This window comes from Aspergillus aculeatinus, assembly GCF_003184765.1.
Source record: "Aspergillus aculeatinus CBS 121060 unplaced genomic scaffold BO66scaffold_11, whole genome shotgun sequence".
In the NCBI taxonomy this organism is placed as follows: Eukaryota; Fungi; Ascomycota; class Eurotiomycetes; order Eurotiales; family Aspergillaceae; genus Aspergillus; species Aspergillus aculeatinus.
The window spans coordinates 554955-575476 of record NW_020291480.1 but is presented as its reverse complement, the minus strand read 5'-3'; the positions used below and the strand labels follow the sequence as shown (position 1 = coordinate 575476).

General features: G+C 52.5%; 8 protein-coding genes across 8 annotated transcripts; 5 read left to right on the top strand and 3 right to left on the bottom strand.

Moving 5' to 3' along the window:
* The first annotated feature begins 45 nt into the window (after positions 1–45).
* On the top strand, positions 46–1371 carry BO66DRAFT_418803 (urea carboxylase-associated family protein). Its single transcript, XM_025649767.1, has 2 exons — positions 46–1023; positions 1076–1371. Exons 1-2 carry the CDS (start codon positions 285–287, stop codon positions 1273–1275), a joined length of 939 nt encoding a protein of 312 aa, XP_025506470.1. The 5' UTR covers positions 46–284; the 3' UTR covers positions 1276–1371.
* A 398-nt stretch (positions 1372–1769) lies between these two features.
* On the top strand, positions 1770–4979 carry BO66DRAFT_389934 (K+ transporter). The gene is made up of 5 exons (XM_025646891.1): positions 1770–2284; positions 2338–2598; positions 2654–3418; positions 3480–3626; positions 3677–4979. Exons 1-5 carry the CDS (start codon positions 2084–2086, stop codon positions 4661–4663), a joined length of 2361 nt encoding a protein of 786 aa, XP_025506469.1. The 5' UTR covers positions 1770–2083; the 3' UTR covers positions 4664–4979.
* Positions 4980–5149: 170 nt separating this feature from the next.
* Positions 5150–5969, top strand: BO66DRAFT_469564 (uncharacterized protein; the record flags this gene model as incomplete). Its single annotated transcript, XM_025652735.1, has 4 exons — positions 5150–5516; positions 5593–5633; positions 5707–5775; positions 5882–5969. The coding sequence occupies exons 1-4, from the start codon at positions 5502–5504 to the stop codon at positions 5967–5969; spliced, it is 213 nt and encodes a 70-aa protein (XP_025506468.1). The 5' UTR covers positions 5150–5501.
* A 2163-nt stretch (positions 5970–8132) lies between these two features.
* BO66DRAFT_344839 (alpha-ketoacid dehydrogenase kinase family protein) lies at positions 8133–10073 on the top strand. The gene is made up of 2 exons (XM_025644532.1): positions 8133–8367; positions 8456–10073. Exons 1-2 carry the CDS (start codon positions 8156–8158, stop codon positions 9762–9764), a joined length of 1521 nt encoding a protein of 506 aa, XP_025506467.1. The 5' UTR covers positions 8133–8155; the 3' UTR covers positions 9765–10073.
* Positions 10074–10861: 788 nt separating this feature from the next.
* Positions 10862–13102, bottom strand: BO66DRAFT_317086 (IQ calmodulin-binding motif protein; the record flags this gene model as incomplete). The annotated part of the gene is made up of 5 exons (XM_025643542.1): positions 10862–11136; positions 11207–11602; positions 11658–11789; positions 11839–12655; positions 12722–13102. The coding sequence occupies 5 exons, from the start codon at positions 13100–13102 to the stop codon at positions 10862–10864; spliced, it is 2001 nt and encodes a 666-aa protein (XP_025506466.1).
* Positions 13103–13694: 592 nt separating this feature from the next.
* BO66DRAFT_427110 (putative thiamine pyrophosphate enzyme) lies at positions 13695–16164 on the top strand. Its single transcript, XM_025650327.1, has 4 exons — positions 13695–13927; positions 13993–14035; positions 14093–14215; positions 14293–16164. Coding segments are annotated over exons 1-4 (1803 nt in total). The 5' UTR covers positions 13695–13925; the 3' UTR covers positions 15928–16164.
* A 332-nt stretch (positions 16165–16496) lies between these two features.
* Positions 16497–17552, bottom strand: BO66DRAFT_369319 (amidohydrolase family protein; the record flags this gene model as incomplete). The annotated part of the gene is made up of 1 exon (XM_025645371.1): positions 16497–17552. The coding sequence occupies one exon, from the start codon at positions 17550–17552 to the stop codon at positions 16497–16499; it is 1056 nt and encodes a 351-aa protein (XP_025506464.1).
* Positions 17553–18670: 1118 nt separating this feature from the next.
* On the bottom strand, positions 18671–19031 carry BO66DRAFT_436305 (uncharacterized protein; the record flags this gene model as incomplete). The annotated part of the gene is made up of 2 exons (XM_025650917.1): positions 18671–18695; positions 18763–19031. The coding sequence occupies 2 exons, from the start codon at positions 19029–19031 to the stop codon at positions 18671–18673; spliced, it is 294 nt and encodes a 97-aa protein (XP_025506463.1).
* Between the last annotated feature and the right edge of the window lie 1491 nt (positions 19032–20522).

Below are 20522 nucleotides of genomic sequence, written 5' to 3'. Positions count from 1 at the left end.
CGGCCCGGTGCCTCGTCGTCGCCATTGCCAGAAGAGGTCACGACTGTGAGATATGAGCGGGGTAGTTTGGGGTCGAATACGATGGCTCATACCCAGGTACGAGTAGGAGTGCGATTATCGGCACAGTTTCCAGGGCCACGATGCATTTAATGGTGCCGGATTCCTTTTCCCCGAGGTTGTTTTCTAAGTCAGAATCCTAATTCCTAAATTTTGGTTGCATATCTAAGGGCTTTCGTTCCCATTACAAATTCAAGTAGATCCAGAGGAAGAAGCACCCGCGGAATATGGCTGCTGCACGTCGCCCACCGCCCGCATACACGGCTCCCCCAGACTCCGGGGTCCATGCGATCTCGCAAGTCTACAGATCCATCTCCAAAACGGCGAACGAGCCCTCCCAGCGCGTCCTTGAGTCATCCTTCACGATCCGACCATGCTCCGGGCAAGCGTGGGTGGTCCCCGCCGGCCACATCTGCCGTCTCACCACTCCGAAGGGGCCGCAGGTGGGTGACCTGAACATCTGGAACGCGAACAACCCCCGGGAGCGACTGTGGGCTGCACGTACCCGCCAGATCCATGCCTCCCACGTGTCCGTGGGCGACCGGCTCTGGTCCAACCTGCCGTACCTGCGTCCCCTGGTTTCCATCACCGGGGATTCCCTCGCCGGCGGCCAGCTCCATGAGATCCTGGACGAAGAGGGCAAGAAGAAAGAAGGGAAGGGCTTTGGGACCACGCAGTTCGGCGGACGCGTGCACGACCTCCTGGGCACTCGCTGCGACCCTTACGTCAACCTCGTCATGGGCGGCGAGAGCTTCGACTTTCACTGCCATTCGAACCTGACCCGGGCGGTGGTGCCGTATGGGCTGACCGAGCTCGATGTGCACGATGTGCTCAACGTGTTTCAGGTGACGGGACTGGACGAGCAGGGCAAATACTTCATGGAGACTTCGCCGGCCAAAGCGGGGGAGTACTTTGAGTTCTTCGCGGAGGTGGATGTTCTGTGTGCGCTTTCCGCGTGTCCTGGAGGTAAGTTCTCTAGTAGGGGGTGTATTGTAACACAACTAATGAGGCTCCGCAGGGGACTTGTCGGAATGGGGCTGGGAGGAAAAGGCGGACATGGGGGCTACAACTCGTCCTTTAGGGGTGGAAGTATACAAACTCGCGGACGCGACGGTGTTGGAAGGATGGAAAGCACCCCAGAGTCCTAAATATCTGGGCGCACATGGCATGAAGATGCCTCAGAGGGAGGAGGATGGAACGGGGTATGTTGGGCTGTAACGGGGGAAATAAGGTCTCTGCAGCTTAGATTATTGCTCTGTACGTTTAGTAGAGTGAAGCTTCCCCATTTGCACACAGAAATGAAACTGATAGATGCGGCATTCAAATTGCATGGTCCACAATTGATCTGATTTGATTTGTTCAAGCGTTCGACGACACCAAGGATTGAGGCACGGGTGTGGCCAGGACGACCACTCCCGCCCACGGAATTGATATCAGACACGGTTCATTGACCTCGAACATCCCTGCACAGTAATACCTCGATCTGGAGCTTCGAGCAAGTCGGAGTGAGAGTGCGATCCCATGTGCCACGATGCTTGTCCAGCTTATCGCGCGGGGCCGGGGAGCCATTGGTGTCAACAAATCCCGCACCGAGAGGATCGAGAGAGCAGCGCTGGTCATGAAAAATGCCTCGTACAAGAGAAAGCTCAGCTAGCTATCCTGCTTATCTTTGCTTTATATCTTCGATCGAAAGAGAAAAAAAAAGGAATCTACAGAGATAAGGATACGAATGGTAGGATAATTGCAATTTGTCGATGTCGAGATATCCCGTCGCGACAGGCCTGTCATCGAGAAAAGAATGTCTGGAACCATGGAATCGCTACTACCGCTGACTTTGAGGCTGAAACGAGTGATACAAATACAAGGAGCTCGGCCATAAGCTTGACCATGCTTGCCTTTCAGCTGATGCAACTACTCCTCCGAACCCGAACTTTTTACTGTTGCCTGATTGTGTTTGTTCGGATGTTCTCTATTCTCTAACATTTGTCGAGCGGTTCCCGGGCTGTCACTATCCCACACTATCAGCATGGACTCAGAATCTGAGGCTGAGAAGGCGCCTACTGTAGGCGAGAAGGTCCACAAAGAGCCTTCACAGCCGTACGATACGATTTACAATGTTCGTCCTTGGAACAACTGTCTGAATCAGTCTGAGAAGAGATCGAGCACGGTCGAGGAGCATGACGATGACCCCGGCCTGCGCAAGCCAGGCGACTATAAGCAGAAGCAGGTATTGTTGACGTCCTTGTAGTCATTGAGGCTGGTCAGAATTGACGCGAGCAGGTGTTCAAAGGCAAGATGCTTCTGTGGCTCGCATATCAATCCATCGGTGTGATTTATGGTGATATCGGGACCAGTCCGCTTTATGTCTATTCATCGACATTCAGCGCGCCACCTTCGCGAGAAGATCTCATCGGCGTCCTCTCCATCATCATATGGTCCTTAATTTTGATGGTGACTGTCAAGTACATCTTCATTGTGCTCCATGCTGATAATGACGGCGAGGGTGGTACATTCAGCACGTATTCTCTACTCAGTCGCTATGTTAGTTCGTCATCTTCAAGACATGCCAGGTACTGGACTAACACGCTGGCTGTAGATGAATATAACCCATCGCGATCCTCGAGAAGCCTCGCTTGTCCAGATGAAAAGACACCTGTCGAACGATCTTGAAAGAGCCAGCAGATACGCCAGACATAGCCTCGAGACAAGCAAGTTTGCAAGGCATCTTCTGAAAGTGGTGGGCGTATTGGCGGTTACAATGGTCCTGGCCGATGGCCTTCTCACTCCAGCTCAGTCCGTCCTAGGAGCCGTGCAGGGTATTGAGATCGTCTCCCCCAACATTTCCAAAGGCACCGTCATCGGCGTGACTGATGCTATCTTGGTCGTGTTGTTTCTGATACAACCGCTTGGCATCACCAAGATGACGTTTGCATTTGCGCCAATCGTGATTATCTGGCTGGGGTTCAATGCCGTGTTTGGCATCTACAACCTCGCACATTATGATGCCGGTGTCTTCATTGCCTTCAACCCGGGTTACGCCTTCACATTCCTAGTTCGACATGGCGAGTCTGGATGGCGCATGCTGAGCGGAACCTTGCTCGCCTTCACTGGGGTTGAGGCTCTCTTCGCCGACTTGGGCGCTTTCAGTCGGCAAGCCATCCAGATCAGCTGGCTGTGCTACACCTTCCCATGTCTCCTGTTGGCGTACATAGGGCAGGCGGCATACATCAGTGTGCACCCGGAAGCCTACTCTAACCCGTTCTATAAAGCAGCGCCGCCGGGTACTATTTATCCGGCCTTGATTATTGCCATCCTCGCGGCGATCGTTGCATCGCAGGCCATTATCACTGCAACTTTCCAGGTATGGGACTCTTTTCTTGTTGGTGGCAATGATTGTGATGCATGTTCTGATGCAACAGCAGCTTCTGGCACAAGTGATGAAGCTATCCTACTTTCCCCAGATCAAAGTGGTACACACGTCCGATGTGTTCCACGGCCAGCTCTATATTCCGATTGTCAACTGGCTCTTGATGGTTGGGACGATCCTGGTAGCGTCGATCTACAATAACGTATGTTACCTCTCTAATTTGCTATGGCTCTTTTCTCTGACGCAACGAAGACCACATCTCTTGGAAATGCATACGGTGTCTGTGTCATCTTTGTCACGTTTTTTGACACCTGTATGGTCTCGATGGTAGCAATATTCGTGTGGCGCATCAGCCCATTCATTGTCTTCATACCTTGGCTTGCGATCGCTTGTTTTGATGGGGCATATCTTTCATCGGCACTCACGAAGGTTCCTACAGGTGCATGGTTCACTCTAGCGCTAGCGACCATTCTAGCACTCGTGTTCCTATTATGGAGGTTTGGGAAAGAGCAGCAGTGGTTTGCCGAGGCCGAGGATCGGTTCCCTACCTCACATTTCGTGACCAAAGATCCAGATGGTAGGATGCGTCTCACCGACCGCTTCAACGGAGTCCCTTTGAGCACCAACCCCGGGGTCGGGATCTTCTTCGACAAGGCGGGCGAGACCACCCCTATCGTGTTCAGTCAATTCATCCTCAAGCTCACCTCTATGCCGGAAGTAATTGTGTTCTTCCACCTGCGACCCCTCGAGACGCCATCAGTCCCCGTGGAAGACAGGTATACCGTTTCGCGGCTCGCCATCCCCAACTGCTATCGGCTTGTGGTCCGTTACGGCTACAATGATGAGATCATGACTCCGAATCTAGCCAGTACCATCACGGACCAGGTCCGCAGATACCTTATCGATCATGGGCACGGCATGGAGCTGGATGGAGTCGCAATGAGTGGACATCGATCTCCGAGCACAGAAAGTCAAGGAGAAAGTGGATCGGAGGCAGCGCAGTCTAGCAGCCTGGTCCGATATAGTGACCCGCTGAACAAGCTTGAGCGCGCGTGTGTGCATAGCATCCTCTATATCACCGGCAAGGAGCAGATGAGGATCAAGAAAGGCACCAATATGTTCCGTGGTCTGGTGCTCTGGATCTTCTTGTGGATCAGAGATAACACCAGGGCCAAGATTGCATCTTTGGGTCTCGAGGCGGAACGAGTGATTGAAGTTGGGTTTCTGAAGGATATCTGAGGCTGTGCATAGTGGTTGATCACCAATAGGAAGTGACCCAAGGTAATGGGGAATATCACGACAGACTGTACAGAGATCACGAATCAACGAATCATAGGCACGAACGACATTGATATCCAGTATTGAATTCATGCTTGATGTCTCGGAGTTCGCAAGTAGTATAGTATGTCAGAACAAGTTTTTCTGACAGACCGATCTACGGGGGGGGGGGTTCCCTTGTCGTCACTGTGCATGAGATGGGATAAGATCGTTGATCCTCACAAGAGATCCCGATTGGGACAAAGGCGTTGAGCTGAGCCGAGGGGCTTTGAACCAGGCGCCCACGTGACCCTCTGATAGCGTCATCGCGCATGCGTCATGGCTTTTCTGGTGGGGGATAAACAACCGTCTTATCGCAATGGGTGACTTCACTCCGCTTGTAGCCTGATCAGGAGTAGACTTGACAATTAGAATAACTTAAACTTGACTAAGTGACACACATGTTGTCAGGCATGGCGCAAGTAGTAAGAAAGGGAAAGAAAAAAACGGATGCCCCTCCCCCTCTTACCGGTAAAGTCGATTAGTTAGTGGCTGTAACCACCACCACCACCACCACCATTATTCCTACCTTCGACCCCTTATCAGCCGTGCGGGCAACGGGCAACTTCCCTCCCCCCCGCAGAAAGGGTTGCCTATTCAGACTAGAACCACGCAACAGAGTATAAAACCTTCTCTCGTCCCACCTCCCCGGGCACCGCTTTTCTTCCCTCAATCCACTTTCCATAAACCACTCCCCCATCCAGCCATCATTCTCATTAGATTCTCACGGCTCTCTGCCTTTCATCACACCGCAACCAAAATGCCTCTTTACAACGTTCGTTGCGCTCCACTTCCCCGCTGATTTCTCCCCCCCCTCCCCCCCTCTTCGGAAACACTAACCATTGTTTCAGGTCACCCTGAAGAAGGACTCTCCCCCCGAGGAGTTGGAGAAGTAAGCGATCCCCTGCCTTGTTCAGTGACTTTCTTTATGAACACAAGCTAACATCCTCTTCTCCTGTCATCAGGGCCAAGCAGCAGGCCACCGAGAAGGGCGGCACCATCAAGCACGAGTACTCTCTCATCAAGGGCTTCACGTAAGGCAGCCAACACCCACCCTCCCGCTACCCAACTACTCCACTCCGCACAACCCACACTCCCGAAACCACCTCGACAGGGCAGACTAGCTGACTACTGCGCTAGTGTTGAGTACCCCGAGGACAGCGTGCTCTCGCTCGAGGCCAATGAACACGTGCATGTCGAGCAGGACGGCGAGGTGCGCACTCAATAAGCGCCCACCGGCTTTCCCTCTCACTGGACTTGCGGACACAACGAAGGGGGATTAAAGGGTGTGTGTCATGTACGAGTTACGAAATCATTTTATTTCTCTGTAGAGCAAGGAGGCTTAGCATCATGAGTGTGAGGACCGGATCGTCCGCTGTGCGGTGATTCCGAGCTGAGCGCGGTGTTGTGTCGTTTGCTTCTTTTCTCTTTTTTTTGTCAATGATAACATACATCGATTGCATCATATCTTTTTTCCAGCGTAATGACTACAAGGCTTGTTGTTCGCAACGCTACCCTCCCTGGTCAGCCAGGATACAAGTCGCCAAGCCCTCTTTTGCAGCCACCGCTATCGTGCCGCTTATGGTAGATCTGAGTGTAATGGAAATAGAGTTTCTATACTGATATTTGACGATTTGCTGAGCCTGGAGCAATATATATACATAACTAATGACAAAAGAAAATGTCTAGCTATTGGTTTGCTGCTTCCACCAGTGGACCCCCAGAGAGCTGCACTCTGGCTGGCCAGTGGAAAGTAAACTGCTAACAATTCAATTGCTATAGCCAATGCAGGTCTGCAAATTGGAAAAGGCAAGAAAGATCACGACATGGCTCGTCTGCCCAATGCAAAATTACGGACATCTTTGAAGAACTATTCCTCTTCTTCTTCGCCATCCGAACAGCACAGGACTGGGTCGAAGATTCCCCCAAACGCGGGTTTGGGCGTAAGACTCGACTGAGTCTCTTTTACTCTCTGTGTATGTATCCCCTTAACGGGGGGTTGTCGTTGGTGACAAGATTTACTGCTGTCCCCATTTGGCTTATCATGAAATTGTAGACAATGGCGAGATCGCTCTCATCTTGCTGCAAAATAGGTATCCCCGTCTGACCTTCACTCGTGGTAGCACATGGCTAATAAGGCGGATCAGCTGGAGTGCCGCGTTTCTGAAGATATCCGCTTTGTTGGCCTCGACGCATACGGCAACAAAGCCTAAGAGGCTGCGGCCAGATTGCCCAAGCCTCCCCAGTCGTTCTTGTATGCAAGGTAGCGAAAACCAACACCAGAGTCGCCAGTCACCGCGCTGGTGATCTGGATCACGTAGTCGGATGGCGGATCCCAGGACGTGATATGTGCTATGTTAAGCTTGCCCGCGGGAGGTCGCCGAAGGTGGTTTACCTGGGCTACACGTCCACCGCACAGAATGTAGTAACCTTTGTATCGCGGGGAAAAGAGGCAGCCATGCTTTCCAAATATGTGCATCACAATCCAGTCCTAGAGTCGGGTCAAACACGCCTTTGACACCTTTCCAGAGCGTATTAGCTGGTGGGATGTATAAAACAGAAGGAGCAATACCTACCTTGCTGATGGATCGGTAGCCTTGATACTACTCTATCATACCCCTTTCCTTTTGTCTTTGGGGCTTCACGATCCACCGGGAGGGTAGAGGTATGATATTAGCATCTGATTGTCTAGGCAGGTGGATGCTGGCAGGTGGGAAGTGGTAGAGAAGATAGTGGGTAAGATGGAGAAGGAGAGAAGAATGAGAGGAAGGGAGAACAATTAGAAGGCAGTATAGTATCTAGGTGAGTAAACGATAGCAACCTTGAATACGAATTCTACTGTGAATGTATAGATTTAGATAGTGGAAGGTGAATGCATACCAGGTAGTGACCAACAGCCTTCCAGCCCAAGCAAGGGAAGCGTAGGCTACTAACTCATGTAGCAAAGATGAAGCATTAACATAGTACCACTTGTTGTAGTTTAGTGGTTGATAGATCGAAATACATTTTTACATGATCATGGATATTGGTTAGGCATACCAGTCCGAGATAGTAGGAATGGTAGAGACAAGGCAATCGGGAGGCAAATGGAGCATGCAAGCGGGTATAACCGACTGTTATCGGTGATAAATGCACCGGGTCTCTTGGTAATAACTGCAAGGAAGATAATCCTATTGTTACACTGCATATGTCCTGATGGTAGCCTTGCAATTCCAGTAAATAGGCTGATGAGATGGACTATACGATTGAGAAGATAAGGCATTATCGGCTATTTGCGGGGCCAACTGGCTGCAAACTAGCATACCGCCTTTCGGCAGAATGTGCGGGAATCCCCCCCCCAGCAGGGACGCAGTGAGGTCATTACTGATAAGTTAACCTCCCCGATTTGATGCTGAAGGATGGCTACAAACCGTGATGACACTACCACGGGCTTTGCAGATGCCGTCTGTGGGCGCCAGACTCTCGCGCACACAACTATGCACCCTTCCTAAGACACGCCCGTGGTCGGCGTCATCTCTCCGACACGTCTCAACCTCACAACACCCCTTCGCATATGGGGCTAACGATGAAGTCGCACGTCTTGCAGCCAGTCGTCGACGGCCACTGACGCTGACAGACTTGCTCAAGTAAGTTGCCTGGCCTCTTGGGTACTACAAACCTGAGATCGCATCGAAACTACAGCGCTGTAGATACTAATGCTGGCGTCTGCTCCAGACACGGAAGACCGCCGTTATCCAAGGATGCCCTCCTCGCCTCGGCCAACTTCACCCTGTCCCTGCTCCCAGCACGGCTGGCGTCACGAATCGAAGCCCTCCGGAACCTCCCCTTCATCGTCGTTTCGAACCCCCATGTCACGCAGATCTACAACAACTACCTCCACTCACTCTCCACCCTCCTCCCTTACCAACAGCGCCAGGTTACTACCGTGGAAGAGCTGACCCAGTTCGCCGATGTCCTGGCCGACCTAGTGCACACACACACCAACACAATCCCGATCCTCGCGCGCGGATTCCTCGAATGTCGCCGCTACATCGACCCCACCGATGTCACCCGCTTCCTGGACACCCACCTCCGCGCCCGCATCGGCACCCGCCTCATCGCCGAGCAACACCTGGCGCTTCATTTCGCCTCGCAGCCAATCCGGGACAGCCACCACGAGTCCAAGGGACAACGAGAACCGCAATCATCCCCACCAGCCAAGGACGCGACCGCGGCTCCGTCCAACTACATCGGAGTGATTGACACCGCCCTGCAACCGGCCCGGATTGTCAAGCTCTGCGAGGACTTCGTCGGCGAGATCTGCGAACTCAAATACGGCGTGCGGCCCCGGCTCGTCATCGGCGGCCAGCCGGACGCCTCGTTCGCGCACGTCCCGGTCCACGTGGAATACATCCTCACAGAGCTGTTGAAGAACGCCTTCCGCGCGACCGTCGAGTCCGGTAACGGCCACGAACCCATCGAAGTCACCATCGCCGCCGCCCCGGACGTCCCCTCTTCCCATCATCACCACCATGATCCCCTCGCCAGAATGACCACGAAAGGCTGGCAGCAGCAACAATCACTGCAACAAGATCACCCGTGCCCCCCACAATCCGAGGCAGACCTAGGCTTCGAAATGGACAACACCGTCGTCGGCACCGCCGACGCCAACGAATCCATCAAAGCCTGGACCACGCCGCCGTCCGCGCAGTGCATCACGATCCGCATTCGCGACCGCGGCGGCGGCATCCCTCCCGAAGTGCTGCCGAATATCTGGTCGTACAGCTTCACGACATTCTCGGAGTACGATGAGCACAACGGGGGCTCGGAGAGCAACGAAGGCATGGAGGCGCTGAACACGATTGCGTCCACCAGTGGTGGAGGAGCGAATGGACATCTAAGCAGTATCGCCGGACTCGGGTACGGGCTGCCGTTGAGTCGCGCGTACGCCGAGTACTTTGGGGGCAGTATCGCCATCCAGAGTCTCTGGGGCTGGGGCACGGATGTGTATTTGACGTTGCAGGGGGTGGGGAACGTTTCGTGATTTGCAAACTGTGCCTTTTGCAGGTTGCCTGGATGGTGAGGATGATGGGCGTGTTCACCCTTGATTGTTTTGAGGAACTTGGTTAGAGGTAGGCAGCTAGTTAGGATACTACGGTGTGATTTAAAGCTAGCTGGAATCACCCTGCATATGCTGTTTTTCTGGGTGAAGTTACCAACCACTCTTGCCCAAGATTCTGGCGGTAGCGTACTAGACGGAGCAACAACCCTATCACTACCAATTCCAAAGAAAGAGATAAGTAGAATAATGGAAGATTGTAGACCGGGCCCAGCGACCGTGTTGTCTGCTCGGCTACCTGGTATTCATTCCCAGAGTCAAACTCACCTGTAGAGTAGTAGACTTTCCCCCTGTTCTGGGCTTGTACACCCACCGTCCTTGATCAGCCCTACGGGCAATATCTATACTTCTACTGCGCACCCCGTGTGGATATATATGGTTCTAGCTGATGCTGGTAGTTAGTCCATCATGGATTGAGAAACTTGAGATAGAAGCTGCTCATATGTTTGTTTGTCTTGTCTCTGTAAGCAAACCTTATGCAGGACCATCTGGTGCTTCTCATAGAGGTCTAGCACTGAAACCGACCGAGGATAGTTCGGGAGTTCCGCTCCGTCATGGGAGCCAGAAGTTTGACTGGCCTCGACTTTCACCCAAAGAAGTAATAATACCCCGAACCGTGGACCACCACCCAGAGACACGATAATGCATCGAGATCGTCTCTTCTAGACTCGCACAGAGCCAGGTAGCCCAGAGCCTCCATAGGCCCGAAAGGGCCAGACCTGACACGAACTACGTCCACTCCTTCTCACCTGTTGAGAAGATGGCTTTCAGAAGAATGGCTATTGGCCTGGTCGATTAACTGTGCGATGTATGGCAAGGCGGGAAAATACTTTGAAGTTTGACTTGGAGCCTCGAATGAGGCTTCAGTACACCAAAAGCATGGTCCCGCCCGAAATTGCAGCTTCTTGTTCACATTAGCATATACAGGTCAAAAGATTATATACACCAGAAAAGATCCGAAATTAGACAGTGAGGAGTAGATATCAACAGATGTCGTAAGGTAATAGCAAGTATAGGGTAAATCAAAATCCCCCAGCACCACGCACACGTTGAACAGCGCCAACCACGCCCTTCGCCCAGCTGAAGCGACCAGGATCAGTGCCAATGGATCCTTCAGGGATCTCATTGGTGGTAGGATCATGCCAGCAGCCATCTTCCGGGCTGACTGCGCCGTACAGAGCCGTGTTCTGGTTGCGGTCAATAGCCTCCCTCCATGCTCGGCAGACAATCGGTGAGTCGAGAAGGAGGTTCACTTCTTGGCTGTGGTAGAAGGACTGTGTGTCGAGGTTGCCGTTTCCTATATTATGATGTTAGATCAGAAATAACTCATGGTCGCAACACAAAAACGTCTGATATGTGAGACCTACCCTGGATGGCCACCTTATCATCAATGATCATTAACTTGATATGGCAGCTGCGCCGCTTGAACTTGTTGTGAATGGGCTTGGTCTGATCCTTGGCGACGTAGTTGTAGATTCGAAGTCGGGAGCGAAGTTCATCGGTCTCCAGCGATTTGTACATCCGATGCGCGATCATTTCATTTGTACCATTCTGAAACGGAAGTAGCTCTCCAGCGTCATTGTAGCCCAGACACAAGTATGCAGTGACCGTTACGCCGCGAGTCTTGATAGCCTCCAGCAGAGCCTGAACGATGGGTTCCGCGTTCATGTTGGGAGTCTGAATGAAGATCGATTCTTGGGCATTATGAATGGCGGCGAGGAAACTGCTGTTCTGAGGGGTATGAACGCTCGTGTGGTTCGGTGCTAGTATCGCTTCGTTAGTGACCATCTACTGCTAATGGCGCGCGACTGGACTTACCCCCCCAAGGTTCTCGGTTGACTACAGCCATTGGGAAAGGATCATGGGGCGGAAGAACAATATAAGGCTGCATCTGAAGCTCTTGATCACGTTCCGAAGCGTCACCCGTCGTATTTGGCTGGATCGTAGTATCTTGTTCGCGGTCAGCAATCTGCAATGAGAGTTGCGAGGATCAACATACTCAAACGACGAGTGACAGCTTGAATTTTGTTTTCACCGGCACGAGGCTCAAGTAGCCCATTCATTCGCTCTGCTTCATGTTTTAGATTTGTATCGTAGTGAGACTCCTGTACGGTGAGCTCAGGAAGAGGACCGGGTGCGGGTGCTGCATGGTCCAACTCCACGGTCGACTGGCAGGGGATCGCAGCACCCGTGGCTGGCGACGCGAGCATCGGCAGAGTGGGCTCCAGGGGCCGACCCCAAGAGATCAATGCTGTATCGTAAAGACCATCGACGATGGGCCCCTCGACATGGATCATCATTTCCAGGTTATCATTGTCCTGGACGTTGCTGCTCTGTAGCAGCGCGATTCGACGATCAACGACCATAAACTTGGCATGGAATGTGCCAAACACTGGTCGGTGGTAGTTAATGACCTGCAGGTCTATATTAGGGATTTCCTCAGACGAGGGGAGCTTCACCTTCCCGCCGCTGTACTTCTTTTCGGGTACGGGCAGATGGTTCTCGAACAGCTGCTGCGGGTCACCCCGATCGTACACCATCTTCACAATCACCTTCTCACCGCGTTCGCCTGCTCTTTTGGAAAGCTCACGGAATGCATTGGTGATAAGCGTGGATGCGTCGGAGTGGATCCAGAAGTTAGTTGCCAGAAAGACCTCCTTCTCCGCTCGCACGATGCAATTCGCCATGTGTCGACACAAATCTGGCAAGGGTGCGATAATGGTCAAAGGTACAACACCATGACTTCCCATTAATGGCGGAGAGACGACGCCCGCCATTGGGTTCTTATCTAACGCACAGAGAGCATCGTGGTAAATCTTGCATCACAGTAGTCTAGTCAGCAATCATCCCCCGCTATCTCGAAGGTTATCGAGCTGACTGACCTGAAGGAAAAGCTTGCTTGGCTGGGAATTACCCCAGTTCCCGCACTCCGCTGCCTTTTGCAGTTCATCTCTATCGGTTAAAGACTCCTTCGAGTCGGAATGGTTTTTGGATTTGTGATCGTTGTAGAGGCGGTGAAAGACTTTTGGGGGTGACTGTGAGGGATCACGTAACAGCTCGGATGTAACGGTCTGATCTTCATGGCAGAGCCTGTGAACACTGTCCGGTAGCATGGTGGTGCGAAACTGATTGGGACTTTTGGGCTGACGAAAAAACCAGATAACAGTGGTACTCAGACATATGGAGAAGAGGGCCCCAGATAGCTTAATATAGAGCAGTAAAGTGGATGAGGCACCATCGTCCGGTCGCAAAAGGGCCGCCATAAATAATCACCGACGCACCGGCAAACTGTGACGTAAAAGTAGAAGTGCTAGTATTGTGATGCCTACGCGGCATGTCAGCAACTAATTTCTGTGACCGACCAAATCTCTTTTACCTAGGCTGTGTTCTGGTGCGATGGTTCGCACGCTATCATGGATAATCAGTAGTGATAATGGATCCTTTAAGTCCATGCAAGCTGCACATTGCAGGGGTTGCTTTCACAGTCGCACATGGAAATGACGAAAAATGGGAGCAGTATTGTCTTGCTGGGCTGAGCCACCACGTCATCGGCCCCAGTGCCAGATGGATCCATTCCACTCGTAACCGGCTTGGCTCTGGAAACAAGCTCCAAGAAAGGGCGGGAACCCGGCAAACAACTTGCATAGGGCTGATTTGCATCTGATGTAAGAAAGAGTCGAGTTCCTCGGAGAATATTGGTGCAGGTCAGTGCATATGTTGTGTATGTACAGTGGTCTAGTCGTACTTGAGTCCAGTGCAGCGAGCGGGGAAAGAAGGGGTGGTACGGCAGAATGCTTCTCCTCCCCTCCTCGCTTAGAAGATTTACTGCTGCTACAAAGTGGCTTACTCATACCTCAGAAAGTCAATTCCATCATTTCCCCTCACTCACAATCCACAATCCACCTTCCATCGTCCCATCTTAACCTCGGGCTTAAGCTCCACTGCTCGGACTTCAACCCGAGCCCTTACTTTATCAATCAGTCAAAATGCGTTCTTCTCTGCTACATCCCCCTTACATCCCACTTCCCCCGCTTGTTCTCATCCATATCGAATCCTGAACCCCAGATCTTGATTGAAGTCATCACCATGTAGGTGCAATTCATAAATGAATATCCAAGCAAGCGGGCAATCACTGACGGTTCTCCGGCGGCAGGGTCTACACTGCATCTTTTGCCTTCTTCGAGGCTCTGTGGGAGGTATGCTAATTTGGACCTCGATGACCACATCTCTCACAGCAAGAGCTGACTTGACAGGCCGGCGTCACTCATGTCTTCGTGAATTTGGGTTCCGATCATCCCTCGATCCTAGAAGCCATGGTCAAAGGCCAGAAAGAGAAACCCACCGAGTTCCCAAAGATCGTAACATGTCCCAATGAGGTGAGTTGATTCCTTATCGCCAGGCTCTCGGCTTCAAGCACCTCCGCACTAACCCCGCAATCCTTTGTTCTTGGCAGATGGTGGCTCTCTCCATGGCCGATGGCTATGCGCGTCTGACTGGCAAGCCTCAATGTGTGATTGTTCACGTCGATGTGGGCACGCAGGGTCTCGCTGCAGCCATTCACAACGCTTCCTGTGGTCGTGCTCCGGTTCTGATCTTTGCCGGTCTTTCTCCTTATACAATTGAGGGCGAGATGCGGGGTTCTCGCACCGAATACATCCACTGGATCCAAGATGTTCCGGACCAGAAGCAGATCGTCTCTCAGTACTGTCGTTATGCCGGAGAAATCCGTTCGGGCAAGAACATCAAACAGATGGTGAATCGGGCTTTACAGTTCGCCACAAGCGACCCTCAGGGCCCTGTCTACCTGGCTGGTGCTCGAGAAGTCATGGAGGAGGAAATAACCCCGTACTCTATCAATCAAAGCCAGTGGGTACGAGTTGCTCCACCAGCACTACCTTCGGAAGGAGTGAAGTTGATTGCTACTGAGCTTGCGGCTGCCAAAGAGCCATTGGCGATCGTAGGATACTCAGGCCGCAACCCCCAGGCAGTGAAGGAGTTGGTCACTCTAGCCGACACATTTAAGGGCCTGCGCGTTCTAGATACTGGTGGTTGCGACATGTGCTTCCCAGGTGACCATCCAGCATCTCTAGGAATGCGGTTTGGAATCCATGATGCGATAAAGACGGCTGACTTTATTCTGGTTGCCGATTGCGACGTACCATGGATTCCGACCATTTGCAAGCCTTCCGACACCGCCAAAATTGTCCACGTCGACGTGGATCCTCTCAAGCAACAGATACCTGTGCATTATATCAACTCGAGTGCAACTTACCGGGCGGAGTCTGCAACGGCGTTCAAGCAGATCAACGACTTTATTGCATCCAATCATAAGCTACAACAATCTATCAACACGGCAGAGAACCAGGCGCGGGGCGAACATCGTGAGCAAGAATTCAGAAAAACGCGCAAGGCAATCGCCGACATGGCCGTGGCACCAGCAGGCGGGGACGGGGCGCCATTGAACGCGTCGTATCTCATCTCCCAGCTCCGGGGAGGTTGTCCTGCTGACACCATCTGGGCGATCGAGTCCGTGACGCTGACTGGGATCGTCTCCGATCAAATCGCGGCAACTATCCCCAAATCCTGGATCAACTGCGGCGGCGGTGGTCTGGGCTGGTCTGGTGGCGGTGCTTTGGGCATCAAGCTCGCGACCGATCTTGAACACGGGGGGAACAACAAGGGCAAGTTCGTCTGTCAGATCGTAGGCGACGGCACGTACCTCTTCTCGGTGCCTGGCTCCGTGTACTGGGTGGCGCGCCGGTACAATATCCCCATCCTGACAATTGTCTTGAACAACAAGGGCTGGAATGCCCCGCGGAGGAGTATGCTGCTGGTGCACCCCAACGGCGACGGCTCCCGGGCCACCAACGAAGACCTCAACATCTCCTTCGCGCCCACTCCGGACTACCCCGGGATCGCGAAGGCGGCCTCGGGAGGTCAATTCTGGGCGGCGCAGGCGTCAACGGTTGCGGAGCTCCGTCGGTTGCTGCCTGAGGCCATCAAGAGTGTGCAGAATGGCACCACGGCTGTGTTGGAGGCGCAGTTGGATGGGACGGAGGGCAAATACGTGGCAAAGCCGAAACTCTAAGCTTTGAACTTGGACTAACATGGGAGTCTATATATTAGTGCAAAGAAGATCGATGAATCTAGATACTTTAGTCCTCCCTTAGTCACGCTTGGAATACAAAACAGTCGAATCAACCCAATGCTTCTGTCTTTGACGGGTATCCAAAGCGTTGCCTTGAGAGGACCAGACGTATGCTAGAGCGCTCAGAGTATCACGTGCCATGTTCCCCTGTTATTTGTGAATAGCGAGCCCTATCTTCTAAAAATCAAGTGTGTTTGTGCTACTCTAACGGCTGTTACGAGCTGTATAATACGATGAGTAACGTTCCCACATGATTCAAGCAAGCAAGCAAACAAACAATGCATTATTCCTACTTACTAGATGAGTTACCTAAGTAAGGAGTGTTCACAGTCTTAGCAAACCCGCCCCCAACCCTGATTCAGCGCATGTTCCACGCAATTTTCAACCTACGACCAACAAACGAAACAATGAAAAGACACGAAGAAAAAGAAGCCAAGACTCGAAATCGAGCAAAAAGCGATAGCAACCAAGCAAATCAGTTGATGATGACTCCTAAAAAGCCATCCAGATCAGACGGGGGCGTCGGAGTCCTTGAACTTGGAGAGCTTGAGGACGTTCTTGGCGTTGTCCCTGCCGACACGCAGATAGCCGTCGCGGCCGCCGAGGATCTTCTTGAGCTCGTCGGAGTTGTTGTCGAACCAACCGCAGCCGTTCTCCAGCCTCTCGTAGGGGTAGTCGACGCTGAACATGATGCGGTCGACGCCGATCTCCTCGGCGACGAAGCGCAGGGTGTTGGTGCTGAAGTGGCCGCTGGTGGTGACGTAGATGTTGTTCTTGAAGTAGTGGAGGACGTCGCGCTCGCACATGGTGTCGCCGTTCTTCTTGGCGAGGGGCCGCTCGACGTCGTTGATCCAGTGGTTGGCGCGCCAGAAGTCGAAGGGAATGCGCTCGCCGAGGTGGCCGAGGATCAGCTTGAGGTTGGGGAAGCGGTCGAAGACGCCGTTGGTGATGAGGCCCATGACGTGGCGGCCGACGGCGTTGCAGAAGCTCTGCGGCGGGCCGACCAGGTACTTGCGGTTCTCGTAGTGCTCCTTGTAGTTGTCGCCCGTGGGCGCGGCCGGGTGCAGGTAGATGGGCACGTCGAGCTCGACGGCCACGCGCCAGAACTCGTCGTACTCGGGCTGGTCGTAGTATAGGCAGCGGCCGCGCTGGTTGGTGTGCTGCACGTCGTTCAGCAGGGCCCCGTGGAAGCCCAGCTCCTTCACGCAGCGCCGCAGCTCCTTGCCCGCCTGCGCCGGGTCGTGCATCGACAGCGCCGCGAACGCGCCCAGCCGGTCGCGGTGGTCCTTGATCTTGTCCGCGATGTAGTTGTTCACCTCGCGCGCGTGCGACTCCGCCTTCTCCCGCTCCCGGATCCCCTGGATCCCCGGCACCGTCAGCGACAGCACCGTGTACCCGATCCCGTTGTCCTCCGAGATCTTCAGCCGCTCCCCCGTGATCGACTTGATCTGCCGCAGGTAGCGCTCCAGGTCGTCCGGCGCCACGTAGATCGCCGCCTGGTCGCGGCTCTGATCCGCCTCGGACGGGATCTCGAAGGCTTCCTCGATGGTGACTTTTCCGCGCATTTTGGTGGGGGGCTTGGAGGTCTTGCGTAGAAAATTGATGAAGGACAGAATGCTGGTGTTTTGCGTGATGGGGTTATAGAAACAAAGTTGGAAACGTCGATGACTTCGGGAGACACTGATGTCTTGATTTCTCGACTTTGTCCATCCTTCAAGGGTCATTATATAGATCAACTTGAGGATTCAACCATGGTAGATTCACCATGATGGCCCATGACGAAAATCACCGGTCCTCAATTCCATTTTCCAGCATTGTGGCTCCATGAGCTCGGAGTTGAGCTTCTGGCTTGGATGGAGAGGGGTCGCTTGGTTCCAGATTCAATGTCGACTCTCGGTCAAGTCTTCCCAGGCCTTTCGTCTTGCGGGGTAGAACTTTACTTCATCTGTGAGATGTTGGATGAGCATTGAGGCGAGTATTACATGTGATGGTGAGCGCGATGTGATGCTTGTCTTATGCTGGGTTGACTGATGTGGCTTTCTCGAGAGGGGAAGTGAGGGGAAGTTAGCCATGTTGATGCGGAGCACCAGTTCTGAGGCTGCACTCCGCACGTAACGTTGAAACTCATTCGACTTATCCGTACTGCGTCCGGTATTGTCAATGGTTTGCGCGTTATCGTCAAATATTCTTCTGATTTACATGGCTTCAGAGTGCTAGCAGAGCACCTTTCGGGTGGCATATACTCGCAATCAATATCTGAGTATTGTGCTTGGTCTGTCTCAAATTTACTAGAATAAAGCCATCAATTGGGACTTTCTAAAAGCTATATATGACAAAAACAAAACACCGCTTTTAATCTTAGTTTCAGATATCGTGGCAATCATAATATTGAGGTTCATAAGTATATTTGTAGTACTATACCCGACTCCAAGCTCGATGCTAAGTTATTGGTGTTCTGGTCCGGACACTGGAGGTCATGAACAGCCCTTCACCCGCCCATTCCAGTTCACCATGACCACCATTTGTCATAATTCCTTCATGTCATACACTCTCCCCCTGCTTCTAACCCTGTAAAGGTCCGCAAGCCGGAGATAGTCCGCTGGATCCTCATAGAACGTCGCCAGCCCCGATCGCTCTAGAATCGCGCATTGCTCATCCATATCCTGAGCCCCTTTCAGCGCAGCTAGCAGTTCACGCTGCTCCAGCTCCTGTTCCAACCGGCGTGGGTGAGCATCGTACTCTCACGTTCAGAGCCCCTTGCCGCTCGAAGGCCACCCGTAGGTTGCCTGCCGAAATCTGCGGAGGCCTATGTCCAGCGAATCGCCGAAGTACGCCTCCTCGCATCTATCTTTATTCTCCCATTCCAAAGCATCGATCCGTCGCAGTTGTTTGGTGAAGGCATCCTCCTCCGTCTGCGGCGGTGATCGCGGCACCTGTAACTTTGACGAAGAGGGACCAAACCTCATGTATCGCAACTCAGCCGGGGTGGGGTTTTCCTTGCGCCAGAACCGCCCCGTGGACGGCCAGGCTTGCACGAAGAGCATGCGGCGCTCACCGGGGAAACAGAACCTTGGGGTGACCAGTCTACCCACCCATCCTTGACCAGAGCGCTCCCGAGGCAGGCATCAGTGACGGATCTTGTTTTGTTTCCTGGCGGTCTCTGCGTGATATCTGGCTCGATGGAAGGATAATGATTGCGCGGTGTGAGAAGTTTTGGGCTAGAAGCCATTAGCATCATTTTAGAGGCCGGGTGAGATATTCTGGGGTTATCTTTCAAGTGGAGACCCACAAGAGGAGTACTGCAGTACAGATCCCAATGATGGCGATAAAATACTGGACCATTATTTTCATTTAATGACCCACGCTCTCAGCCAGAACTGGAAGTGATGCTGAGAACTGCAGAGAGGAGAAGAAGGCTGCCACAAGGATTTGTGGTGGTTAAATCGTTGCCCAGTCGGGTCGTCTTTCTTGTCTGAGAGAGCGGAAATAAAGCCCATATTAATTGACCTACTGTAGTTTCCTCATGGAAGAGCTACTTGAGGATGATTGTAGAGAGATTCATTAGGTCTTTACTTAATCATACCTACTTGAGCTCACTAGGACCATTCTCATATGAGGACAGAATTGTTTACTCAATTGATCGAATGATTTGAGCCTTATATCCGAGGTATCCCGGCCTTCTCTGCGAGGCTCTTCCCGCTTGCGAATGACCAAGCCACCGATACAGTATAGAAACCCCACGTACTGTATACGACTGAAGTTGCGCCCGTGACTATTGTAAGTGACTCCCTAGTAGGCGCATACACGGGGTTTCCCATTACAAATCAAATCATAGTGTCATATTTGCGCAACATGGGTAGTTTGCATTTAAGGTTTTCGGTTATAGTTCCTCATTTGACTCATTTGGCAGCGATATGATACCATGGGCACTGCACTGCACTGACTGGTTGATGGCTGATCGGATCTCCGATAAGCCTCGCTCCGATGCCGGCGATAGCCTTATCTAGGCGTGGGGCTGTCATACCGCCGATATGCACCATTACCACTTCTCAACTTTCCCCCTCCAATTGTCGTCACGTTCTACCCTTGGGAGATCCCTGCTTGAAGATCCAGATTCGCAGGGATTCAGTGAAGGGATTGCACATGATGCAATGATTCGTGATTACCCCAGGTTTTCGCAGATGCGGGGAAAAGCATCAAATCCGTATCTGTCGGAAATTACTCGAACATGTATGCAGAGCGGTATTTGGATTACATACAGTACATACAATACCCCGCCACGCCTTACCGATGACAGCATTCGCAATTCGATAGAATGATTTTACCATGCCTTCTAGGGTCAATAGGATTGATCCACTTGCTCCTGAGATATCACCCTCACTTGCCAATCACAATACCAGGGGAAGCTGCTGTACTCAGTCCTGCAGCGCAGATTGCTATCGTGGACAAATCGCCGTTGCAGTGCGCGACGCTTGCCGGCGGAACCAGTCCGCCCGAGCTGGTCTAAAGCGGAGCAAAAAGCGGACGGGCAGCTG